The sequence below is a fragment of the Rana temporaria genome, chromosome 7 (genome assembly GCF_905171775.1).
Source record: "Rana temporaria chromosome 7, aRanTem1.1, whole genome shotgun sequence".
Taxonomy (NCBI): domain Eukaryota; kingdom Metazoa; phylum Chordata; class Amphibia; order Anura; family Ranidae; genus Rana; species Rana temporaria.
Window position 1 is genome coordinate 21,310,370 of NC_053495.1, and position 12,213 is coordinate 21,322,582.

General features: G+C 49.9%; 1 protein-coding gene across 1 annotated transcript in view; it reads right to left on the reverse strand.

Annotated features, from left to right (window-relative positions):
• Window positions 1-12,213, reverse strand: part of PLXNB1 (plexin B1) — a 176,327-nt gene that overhangs the window by 12,813 nt on the left and 151,301 nt on the right. Inside the window, exons 29-31 of the mRNA XM_040359053.1 lie at window positions 10,682-10,785; window positions 10,355-10,439; window positions 549-715 (exon numbers count right to left, since the gene is read on the reverse strand). Coding sequence (XP_040214987.1) covers window positions 549-715; window positions 10,355-10,439; window positions 10,682-10,785 — 356 coding nt within the window. The remainder of the gene's footprint in view (window positions 1-548; window positions 716-10,354; window positions 10,440-10,681; window positions 10,786-12,213) is intronic.

Here is a 12,213-nt window from a genome sequence, read left to right on the forward strand (position 1 = left end):
GCTGAGTGAACTTTGAGCGCCCAGCATGGCATTTGCTGTTCACCTTATTGGACGTCTATTAGAGCCTATGGCTCTAATTAGGTGCTTCCAAAAAATACTCCGCTGCTGTAATTCAGTTGCCCGGCGCCCGAAAAGGGTCCGGGCACCTGAATAGGGCGTGGCAGCCGTGACCATAGATAGATTTATGCAATGCATGAATCTATCTATGGTGATAGACAGGTGGCAGAAGAGAGGGGGCGGCGCCTGTGCGCCCTTTATGGACGCACAGCCACTGGGTAGAGCTGTACTGTCAGTGCTCAGTAGAAATGTAAACTGTAAACAAAAGAGAGAAATCCATGAGGTGGCATACACCTCATTGGACTCAATCCATTGTAACCACATTTTAAATAATGGGTTAATATCTGGAGTTCTTCTATAAGTGCCAGTCAGCAATCTAACAATGAGATCTGCCCCCCTGATAGGCATCTAGATGGCCCTGGACCCACAATGAAAGAATATAAAGGCAGTGCCCTCCAAGATGAAGAGACACCCAAAGAGCCTACACTCACCTTCATGGACAGGAGGCGGGTTAGGTAGATTTCAGGGATGGCCTTGGCTCTCTCCCTGTCCCGCAGGCTCCCTCTTCTGTGCTTGGGCAGCTCTGGCTCATCTGTGGGCTTCACAAGGTGCCAGAGTTTTATTCCACCTTCATCCGCGTCCTCCAGCATTGGGGTCTCTGTAAAATAAAGGGCTAAAGTTAAAGTTTCATAGAGACATCTGCTTATTACGCAACACAGATCTTTGGGAGTAGAGTAGACTAGAGAGGGATAAGAACCCCTGTCCGGTTTTATTGCTGTCTATGTCCCCATTAGGGAGATTCACCCTCTGTATTTGACCTGTCTGCTGTTATCATCAAAAGTAAAAGAAACTCCCAAATTTTGAGATGACACCAGAGCAGTAATAGAGGGGAAATCTTCCGAAGGGGACACTAGTTCTGGTGACACGCCAGGATCTCCTCACTTTGGAGGGATGGCCAAAAAAAAAAAAAAAAAAACAGACAGGGGTTATAACCCTCCCTAATGCCGCATACAGACGATCGGACATTCCGACAACAAAACATTGGGCCAGATTCATGAAGAGATACGACGGCGTATCTCCTGATTCGCCGTTGTATGTCTGAGATCCGACGGTCTGATCTATGCGACTGATTCATAAGAATCAGTTCCGCATAGATCTCCCTTAGATCCGACTGGTGTAAGTGACTTACACCATCGGATCTTAGGCTGTAATCTCCCGCCGGCCACTAGGTGTCGTCGCGGTTTTTTACACGTCGGATATGCAAATGAGGAGAACCGCCGATTCAAGACCGAACGCCCGCCCGTCGTTTTTTTTTTACGTCGTTTGCGTTCGGCTTTTTCCGGCAGATAGTTACCCCTGCTTTATGAGGGGTAGCTAATGTTAAGTATGGCCGTCGTTCCCGCGCCGAGATTCAAACTTTTACGTCGTTTGCGTAAGTCGATCGGGAATACGGATGGCCGGAATTTACGTAGCCGCCGAAAACAATGACGTCCTAGCGACGTCATTTGGAGCATGCGCACTGGGAAATTTCGCCGGCGGCGCATGCGCAGTTAAATCGGGAACGCGCCTTATTTAAATTGTACACTCCCCTAGCCGCGGAATTTGAATTCCGCTGGGGGAGTTACGATCCGACGGTGCAATTTTCGAGGTAAGTGAATACTGCACTGGCCTCGATAAATTGCACTGGCGGATCGTAAATCACATAGATTACGCGGATCTAAAGATCCGCTAATTTATGTGAATCTAGCCCCGTGTTTTTTTTTTTTGGACGGAATGTTGGCTCAAACTTGTGTTGCATACGCACGGTCACACAAATGTTGTCGGAAATTCCAAACGTCAAGAACGCGGTGACGTACAACGAGCCAGAAAATTAAGATCAAAGACTCTGAGCATGCGTAGGATTTGTGTTCGTCATAATTGGCTATAGACGATCGGAAAAATTAAAGGGGTTGTAAAGGTAAATGTTTTTTCACCTTAATGCATCCTATGCTTTAAGGTGAAAAAACATCCGACGGTACCGGCCTCCCCCCGAACCCCCGTTTTACTTGCCTGACCCCTCGAAAGTCCCGCGCGCGCGTCCACGTGATCCTCTTCGGTTCCCAGCCTGGCCGTTGATTGGCTAGGCTGGACGGATTGATAGCAGCGCAGCCATTGGCTGGCGCTGCTGTCAATCACAGCGGATGACGCGGCGTGCCGGGGCCGAGTGATGCAGTCGGCGGCTATGCCCGCCGCTGTATCACGGGAGCACGCTCGCAAAAGCTTTCCACCATGCGAGCTCGCTCGCATGAAGGTGGAAAGCTTTTGCGAGGAGGAACCGAGACAACCGCCGAGGGACCCCAGAAGACAGGGTTAGGGGAAACTCTGTGCAAAAGGAGCTGCACAGTGGAGGTAAGTATGACATGTTTGTTATTTAAAAAAAAACTTTGGGCCATATTCTCAAACAAGATACGCCAGACTTAGGCTAGGATCCGACTAGTGTAAGTCACTTACACTGTTGGATCTTAAATGTAATTCGCCGGGGGCGTGGCCAAGATGGCGACCTAGACGGACGTGTGCTAGAGGAGCTCCGCTCATCAAGACCCGTTTACCCGTTACTCCGGGGATCCACCACTACCTTTTACCCTGATTGAAGCTGGAGGCACTCGGGTATGCGTAAGGGCAAGACCGGCTCAGGACGGAAAGGAGGCTCCACGACTAAAGCAAGTCCCCAGCCGAAACGGCCGCTGACTCCTGTAGGCCGCGCGCACATGGCATCCCAGACGGCGCCTCCCCCGGCGAATGCATCGGAGGAAGACCGCTTCCAGGCGCTCATGCTGGCGATACAAGGCTGCCAGACCACCCTCACGGGTAAGATTGACACCCTGCAGCTGGACCTCGGGCTCCTGCGGAGGGACCTGGATGGCATACGGGAGCGGCTGGGGGAGGCAGAGCGGCGGGTCGGGGACTCGGAGGACTCCATCCGTGATCACCGTGCCTCCATACATACTCTCCAGGTGAGAGTGAAAGCCCTAGAGTCGCGGGCAGAAGACAGCGAGAACCGCAGCAGGAGAAATAATCTCCGTGTGGTGGGTCTCCCGGAGGGGGCGGAGGGCCAAGACCCGACGGCGTTCACTGAAACTCTGCTCAGGAATTTGCTGCCACAGGCCCAATTTTCCCCGCACTTCGTGGCTGAGAGGGCCCACAGGATGCCACCGGGCCGCGCCGTGCCTGGGGCCCCCCCGCGCACCTTTATTTTCCGTCTGCTCAACTTCCGCGACAGGGATCTGGCGCTGAGAGAGGCCAGGAGAGTGGGAGAACTCCGCTTTGAAAACACGCGGCTGATGATGTTCCCGGACTACTCCTTGGACACCCAGAGGCTTCGCAGGACATTCGACCATGTCAAGGTGCAGCTCCGTGCTAAAGGCCTGAAATACAGTATGCTGTTCCCGGCTCGCTTGAGGGTCATTGATGGCGAGTCCACCCGCTACTTTACTTCGCCGGAAGAAGCTTCTCACTGGCTGGACACCCTGCCCCGGCATCGGTAACTGTGTGCTGTTTTGGGATGTGATCCCCACCCTGCTCCCTTCCCCCTCTTATTTTGATTTTTCCCCTTAAAAGTGGCTGCACTTGAACGTTGCTCTCTTCGCTACTTGCCACGTGGAATGGGGGACAGAGTTGTGCCTGTATGGCGTGCGTGGCCGGGGGCCCCCGCCGATTCCCCCCCACCTGTCCATTGCCTGTTCCCTCGCATGACCCTCCATGGGTAACACACTTGGCACTGTTGGTGCCGGCCTGCTGGACCTCAGGTTGTTGGAGGAGCATTAGAGGATGGGGGACCCAGGACAGCTCGGGGGTGGGTACGGTTGGGGGGCGGGGGGGCTCGGTGGGGCTCTTCCGAGCTGATGCTGACCGGGACATGGGTTGTAACGTTACAATGTTTAAGTATGTGCCCCTAGTGTAGACTAGGAGAACCGTTTTGTGCCTTTAATTTATTATGTTTTACATTCGTTTAAGTTGATCATATTCCAACTACTATGCTATGGGTGGATCCAATGTTATCCAGTGCTCTGTATGGGTCTGGGAGCGGTATCCTCTTCCGAGGTTGCTGCTGAGCCGGGTGATTGCTCTTCTGGTACCTCTGGATTGGTCGCCTTGCCAGTTGCTCCCATAGGAGACCTTCCTACTGTTTGATGGGGTTGGTTTGGGGTTTATGCACTCCGGTCTTTTTTCCGGATGTGCGGGGTGGGGGGGGAGGGGCGGTTTGGTTATGTTTTCATGTTTTTTTCTTTATTATTTGATGTCTTTATGAGTTGCCAATTTGTTTGTCAGACTAATACATGCAGTAATATGCCTTGGGTGCCTAGCTCGGCCTCCTTGGAGCGCTTAGGCGGGGCGCCCAATGCTCTTGAGGTGACGGTTTATGTGTGGTCGGAGGGGTACCCTCTCCCACGCTGGCTCCAATATTATTATCCCATCTACCCCAATGGCTCCCATTAGGCTAGTCTCGTGGAATGTCCGCGGGCTAAATGACAAAATAAAAAGATCATTGGTTATGGCCTACCTCAAGAAATACTCCCCCCATATATGCCTCCTACAGGAGACTCATCTGATGGGAAGGAAGATTCTAGGCTTGAGAAAGCAATGGGTGGGTCACTCGTACCATGCCACCTACTCCAACTATGCTAGGGGGGTTAGCGTATTGATCCACAAGTCCCTGTCCTACTCCCTGCTAGACGTTAAGACTGACCCTGAGGGTAAATACGTGCTCCTGCATGCGGTGGTGGACACGGTTGAAATGCTAATTCTGGGTATCTATATACCGCCACCGGCTACAATGTCCTTCCTGAAATCCCTGATTCCTATATTGGCCACGTATCCTACGGAGAATATCATCATTGCAGGGGATTTCAACATGGTCCCAAGCCCATCCATGGATAGGTTGTCCTCTGATGTTACCGTTGACTCTCCCCTGCGGCGATGGGCCTCCTTGTACGGTTTTACTGATGTTTGGCGCTGGAAGTTCCCGGATGTTAAAGCCTATACTTGCCACTCCACCTCCTATAGAGCTATGTCTAGGATAGATCTAATATATGCCAGTGGGGGAATGCTCTCGAGGGTCAGGGAGGTGCAGATACTCCCCAGAGGTATCTCGGACCACTCGCCCGTGCTCCTAACAATACAGACCCTAACGCCCCCATCGGAGAGACTGTGGCGACTTTCTCGCTACTGGATCTCGGATGAGAGAGTGGCGGCAGAGATCCCCAGACGCATCTCTGAGTTTTGGGGTGACAATGAGGATTCCACGACGGAGGGCAACAGGTGGGATGCATTCAAAGCATTTACACGGGGGTGTTATCAGACTATTATCTCTCGGGAGCGTAGGGCCGCCACTATCTGTTTGGAGGAAGCTGAGGCTAAAGCCCAAGACTTAGAGGCCCAATATGTAGCGACCCAGAACCCAGTCACATATGTGGACATGCAGTCAGCCTACCGGGAGGCTATGCTTCTTAGGGTGGCCAAGGCGGGGAAGAGACAATTGGCCCAAACGCAGCGCATCTTTGAGCAGGGGGAGAAGACGGGGCGCCTCTTGGCCTGGTTGGCTAGGGAGCAGCAGCCCGTTACTGCCATAGCTAGGATTCAAAATAATAACGGACTGGTTGAGGTAGACCCGGTGGCCATCAACGCATGCTTTGCTTCCTATTACGAGGCGCTATACTCGTCCAGGGTTGACTACACTGGAGAGGAGCTGGACTCCTTTCTGGGACAACTAACCTTTCCGAGCCTTTCGGATGAGGCCCGTACCCACCTGGACAGTGGAATAACCCTTGAGGAGGTGCAGCAGGCTTTGGGGGAGTTACAGGCGGGGAAGACACCTGGGGTGGATGGCCTTCCCCCCGAATTTTATAAGGAGCACGGGGAGTTGCTGGCCCCGAGGCTTCAGGCTATGGTGGTCGCGTCTCTCAAAGATGGCAGTCTCCCTCCTTCTATGGCGGAGGCCGTCATCGTAGTGATCCCTAAGCCGGGCAAGGACCCCGAGTTGTGTGCCTCATACAGGCCTATCTCGCTTTTGAATGCGGATGCTAAAATCCTCACTAAGGTTCTGGCCAGGCGTCTTAATTCGGTTATTTTGACGTTGGTGCATGAGGATCAGACCGGCTTCATGCCTGGAAAGGGCACGGATATAAACCTCCGTAGGTTGCACACGGTTTTGGGTGCTCAAGGGGCCCTGGCCGAGTCCGACGTTGTGGCCTCCCTGGATGCGGAAAAAGCTTTTGATTCAGTAGAGTGGCCGTATCTATGGGAGGTCCTGCGCCGGTTCGGCTTTGGTCCCAGGTTTGTATCATGGGTGCAGGCCCTCTATAGGGCGCCCACTGCTAGGGTCCGTACCGGGTCGGTTCTCTCCCAACCATTTTGCCTAAACAGGGGTACAAGGCAGGGTTGCCCCCTATCCCCCGGCCTCTTTGCTCTGGCTATAGAGCCTATGGCGATCCTCCTTCGCTCCTCCCCGGCGGTGCGCGGTATTCCTGTGGGCCCGATCCACGAAAAAATATCTCTTTACGCGGACGATACACTGTTATATCTAAGGGACCCTGCAGTCTCCCTTGGAGCGGCACTCGCGCTTATTGACACTTTTGGCAGGTTTTCCGGCGTTCGCATTAACTGGGGGAAGTCGGTCGTTTTCGCCCTAATGTCTCCTCAGGCGGCGGGCACCCCCTTGAGACAGGTATTGCAATTCAGATATCTGGGGGTGGAGATCCACAGGGACCTAAGACAGTTTATCCCCCTCAACTTGACCCCGGTCCTGTCCCTCCTGACTCAGAGGTGCGCTGCTTGGAAGACACTGCCCCTTACCCCGGTTGGGAGGGTTAATCTGGTCAAGATGACTGTCTTGCCGAAGTTTTTGTATATTTTTAGACAGACCCCCGTCCCTATTCCCAACACATTTTTCAAGAAACTGGATGCCGTGATCACTTCCTTCATTTGGAATGGAGGCACTCCTAGAATAGCCAGGTCCACCCTACAGTTGCCGGTCACTCTTGGCGGTCTGGCTTTGCCATGCTTCCAGAAGTACTATTGGGCGGCGGTCCTTGTCACACTCAGGTGGTGGCTTTCGGAGGAACCGGCCAACCCGGCTGCTACTCTGGAGGCTGCGCTTCTGGGATCCTACTCCGAACTTCGTAATCTGATTTATAGGGGACCTAGGTCCAGCCCGTCTGTCACACCTTCTATGAAGACTACCCTGCGGGTATGGGATGTAGTTAGGACCAAGGTTCAGGGCCCAGGTCGTTATTCTCCGCGTACTCCGCTATGGGGGAACCCGCGACTAATACATTTCCACACCATACCTGACCCGGCCCTATGGGCTCGCTTTGAGGTAAAGACGCTAGTGGACATAGCCCCGTCAGGTAGGCTACTCACCTTTGATGAATTGAAGCAGAGGAAGGGACTCACAAACCCGATGTTCTTTCGGTTTCTTCAGCTGCGTCATGCTTTTAAATCGCAATTTCCTGACCTGGTGGTTCTGGAGACTACAGGGGTGGAACGCTTGCTGAGGGCGGAGGACGAGACTAAACCCTTGTCCGCCTTGTACTCACTACTGATAGGCCTGGACACCTCCAAGGTCTCTCAGCTATACTCGGTGTGGCAGGGGGACATTCCAACACTGGCTGATGATGACTGGGAAGAAGGGATACAACAGTATCTTACCCTGGTGGTGTCAGCCAGGGATAGATTTATCCAACTGAAATTCTTGCATAGGGCTTATTACTCCCCCCAGCGCCTGGCAAAAATATACCCGCAGCGGAGCCCCACCTGCCCAAGATGTGGAGAACAGGAGGGATCCTTTTTCCATGTGGTCTGGTCATGCCCAGCAATGAAAGCATATTGGCAGGGGGTGGTGAGTGTGATTCAATCAGTCAGTAAGATAAATGTACCCTGTGAACCCCTGCCACTGCTCTTAGGTATAGTTGATACACTGCCGGGCACCCAGTCAAAGAAATTGTTCATCTTCTTCGCTGCTTTCTATGCCAGGAAAGCAATTCTCTTAAAGTGGAGGGAGGCCTCTCCCCCTTCGGTGCAGCAGTGGAGGGCACTGATCAATGCGGCCCTTCCGCTGTATAAACTCACATATATGGGTCGCAACTGCCCCGGGAAGTTCGAAAAGGTTTGGGCGGCCTGGGTAAAGGCAGAAAAGTTGCAGCTAGACTAGCTGGAAGGCGTCTCGGGATGGCCTGGTCACACCTTTCCTCCCCCTTCATTACCCTGCGTTCCTGGGTCTTGGGGCTGGTTGCACTGGGAGCCACGTTGGGTCACATGGGGGCGGTGGCAGGAGCCACGAAGATCCTTGGATCCGGTAATGGAGGCCTCTCTCCCCCCCCCACCTCCACCCCACCCCATCCTTCTTTCCCCCTGAATACACACCTCATGGTACAGTGGTGGAGGTCTTCCTCCTTTTGCCCTGTTAGGGAAACTTATATCCGTATCAAGTGTAGAATGAGTGTTATTGCTATTGTCCCCAACATGTGTGTTTTGGTATGGGGTGGGGTCCTGGGGGTTACTTGGGGTATACAACTGTTGTTGAATTTATTGAAATCTGAGATCTGTACTCCGTCTCCCTCCTTCTAAAAAACTTTTTCTTTATCTCCAGCTATGTAACATTTTCTTTCCTTGTCAATTTAGACACAGGGAGTACGCGCTCACACATGGACGTTCACCTTATGTGTTGTTTTAACTTGCTTTCAGGTTTATAAATTGCATTTACTGCTGATCTATGTATAACCAATGTCTGGCAACTGTATATATACTCTGTTTATACATCAATAAACATCTTTTTTGTTAAAAAAAAAAAAAAAATGTAATTCGCCGCCAGCCGCTAGGTGGCGTTTACGTTCAGGTCTCAATTGTTTATGCAAATGAGCCTGATACGCCGATTCCCGAACGAAATCGCGTCGCGTAATCGTCGCTTACGTCGTTTGCGTAAGCGTAAGGTTACCCCTGCTATATGAGGGGTAACCTTACGCCAGTCCCACGTATGCCATGTTAAGTATGGCGTCGGGTCCGCGTCGTCTTTTCCCGTCGGGTACGTCGTTTTACTAAGTCGTTCTTGAATACGACTTTACGTCAATGCCGCACACGTCGGCGTCATTGACGTTTTCCGTCGAGAACTGGAGCATGCGCACTGGGCTATTTTAAGCCCGGCGCATGCGCAGTTCGAACGGCACGGGGGCGCGCTTAATTTAAATACAAGCTGCCCCCTTGGAATTACGCGGGGATACGCCGGGCAAATTACACTACGCCGCCCCAAACTACGGAGCAAGTGTTTGGGGAATACAGCACTTGCTCCTGTAAGTTGGGGCAGCGTACTGTAAATGGCTTACGCTACGCCCGCCTCAAATCTACGAGAATCTGGCCCTTATTGGTCATTTTTTTAAAGAACATTAAATTACAACAATATGACTTGTGTTACAATTGTATATGAGATATATATATATATATATATATATATATATATATATATTTTTTATTTGCAACATTTGGTGTTCTCTCCATTTTCTCCTCAACAAGATCACTCGCATCTCTAATGCCACGTACACACGGTCGGAATTTTGAAAGTTCGATGGGAGCTTGTTGTCGGAAATTCCGACCGTGTGTAGGCCCCATCGGACATTTGCTGGGATTTCCGACAACAAAAATTTGAGAGCTGGTTCTCAAATTTTCCGACAACAAAATCCGTTCTCGTAAATTCTGATGGTGTGTGGACAATTCCGACGCACAAAATTCCATGCATGCTCTGAATTAAGTACGAGACGGAAACACTTGGTCTGGTAAAACTAGCGTTCATAATGGAAATAGCACATTCGTCACGCTGTAACGGACTGAAAAGCACAAGGCTGAAAAGCGTGAATCGTCTCTCACCAAACTTCTACTAACACGACTGGTATTGAACTTCCCTTTAATAGTGCCGTCGTACGTCTTGTACGTCACCACGTTCTTGGCATTGGAAATTTCCGACAACTTTTGTGTGACCGTGTGTATGCAAGACAAGTTTGAGCCAACATCCGTCAGAAAAAGAATCCACGGTTTTGTCGGAATTTCCGATCGTGTGTATTTACACATAATTACACATAATTGCTATTGATGACGAATATGTGGAACACAAAAAAAAATTAAAAATGGCCACCAACTAAAGAGAAACGCATATACTCTGGAGATCCTATATACTAAATCATGTTTATACATTTTTCACTCTCTTGGAATGATGAAAACTTGATTTACTCTGACAGTCTTATTGACAGGAAAGCACAGAAAATCCACTCACTTTCTCCGGGGATATAATCGTGGTTTTCTGGATGGATGTGCTTGCTGAGCCGAGGCACCAAAGCGACAGTAGCTGCATCAGGAACCTGGAAAAGAAAATCCCATTGGTAAAGGTATATCCTATAACAGTGATGGCAAACCTTGGCACCCCGGATGTTTTGGAACTACATTTCCCATGATGCTCAAATACACTGCAGAGTGCAAGAGCATCATGGGAAATGTAGTTCCAAAACATCTGGGGTGCCAAGGTTCGCCATCACTATCCTATAACATAGCACTAGCTTCTGTTTAGCCACTTGATGTCATGTACTTTTACATATGAGCTCACCTTGTAGTGCTGTAATGTGTTTATCCTCTTCCACGACCCCTGCGCTACCGATGTCAGATCTTCATCAGAGAGGATAAGATGTCCGGCCAGCCCAGATCTCCATTCTGCCAAAATCAAACCAATAAACATTTACATTACAAAGAAACGCGATGCCAACAGACTTCTACTCCTGTCGGGTCTTAGCAATGGTTTGGCCATAAACTTCAAGGCCAAATTTATAAGTTGGATATGGTTGGATACTAGTGCATCAGGGCACTTGTCTGCCCTTCTGAGACTTTGGAGGCTACTTTTACCATCACAGATCCCAGATCCATACAATGCCATGGGCATTAAGGAGTTGGGTGTCATGTTCTGCCTTACAGTTGGGAAAATAATTATTTGATCCCCTGCAGATTTTGTAAGTTTACTTATAAAGAAATGAAGAGTCTATAATTTTTTTTATCATAGGTGTAAATGATAGAGACAGACTACATATTGAAAAGTTTTTGAGACATGACTCAGATTGTGGCACCACATCCAAATATAGATACAGAAAAGAAAAACCAAGCTGACCATGGACTTTAAATTGGTAGCCACCTTCGAGCACTTAAATTTATTATAATATCATAGTAAAAACCATTGCTTCCGAGCATGCGTCGATTTGTTTTCAAGCATGCATGTTTTTTTTCCCATCGGAATTCCATACGAACGAACAGATTTTCCGACAGGAATTATTTTTTTTCGGGTGAAAAATTGAGAACCTGCTCTCTATCTTATGCCGCGTACACACGGTCGGAATTTCCGATGGAAAAAGTCAGAAGGGAGCTTTTTATTGGATATTCCGACCATGAGTAAGCCCCATCGGAATTTCCGACGGACTTATGCCGTGTACACACGAACGGATTTTCCGGTGGAAAAAAATCATTTTTTTTTACGATGAATTTCTGCTCAAGCTTGGCTTGCATACACACGGTCACACCAAATTCCAACCATCAAGAACGCGGTGACGTACAACACTACGACGAGCCGAGAAAGATTAATTGTGTATGCCCCATCTGACTTTTTCTGTCGGAATTACCAACGGACTTAAATAGAGAGCAGGTTCTCAATTTTTCAGACGGAAAAAATTCCTATCGGAAAATCCATTCTTCTGTATGGAATTCTGACAGGAAAAAAAACATGTATGCTTGGAAGCATTGAACTTAATGTTTCTCGGCTCGTCGTAGTATTGTACGTCACCGCGTTCTTGACGGTTGGAATTTGGTGTGACCAAGCTTGAGCAGAATTCCATCGGAAAAAACATCAGATTTTTTTTCCAGCGCAAAATCAGTTTGTGTGTACACGGCATAAGTCCGTCCGGAAATTCCGATGGAAAAAGTCCAATGGGGCATACACACGGTCGGAATATCCGATGAAAAGCTGCTCTCATCTGACTTTTTCCATCGGAAATTTCCAACCGTGTGTACGCGGCATTAGATAGAGAGCAGGTTCTCAATTTTTCCAACGGAAAAAATTCCTATAGGAAAATCTGTTCGTCTGTATGGAATTCCGAC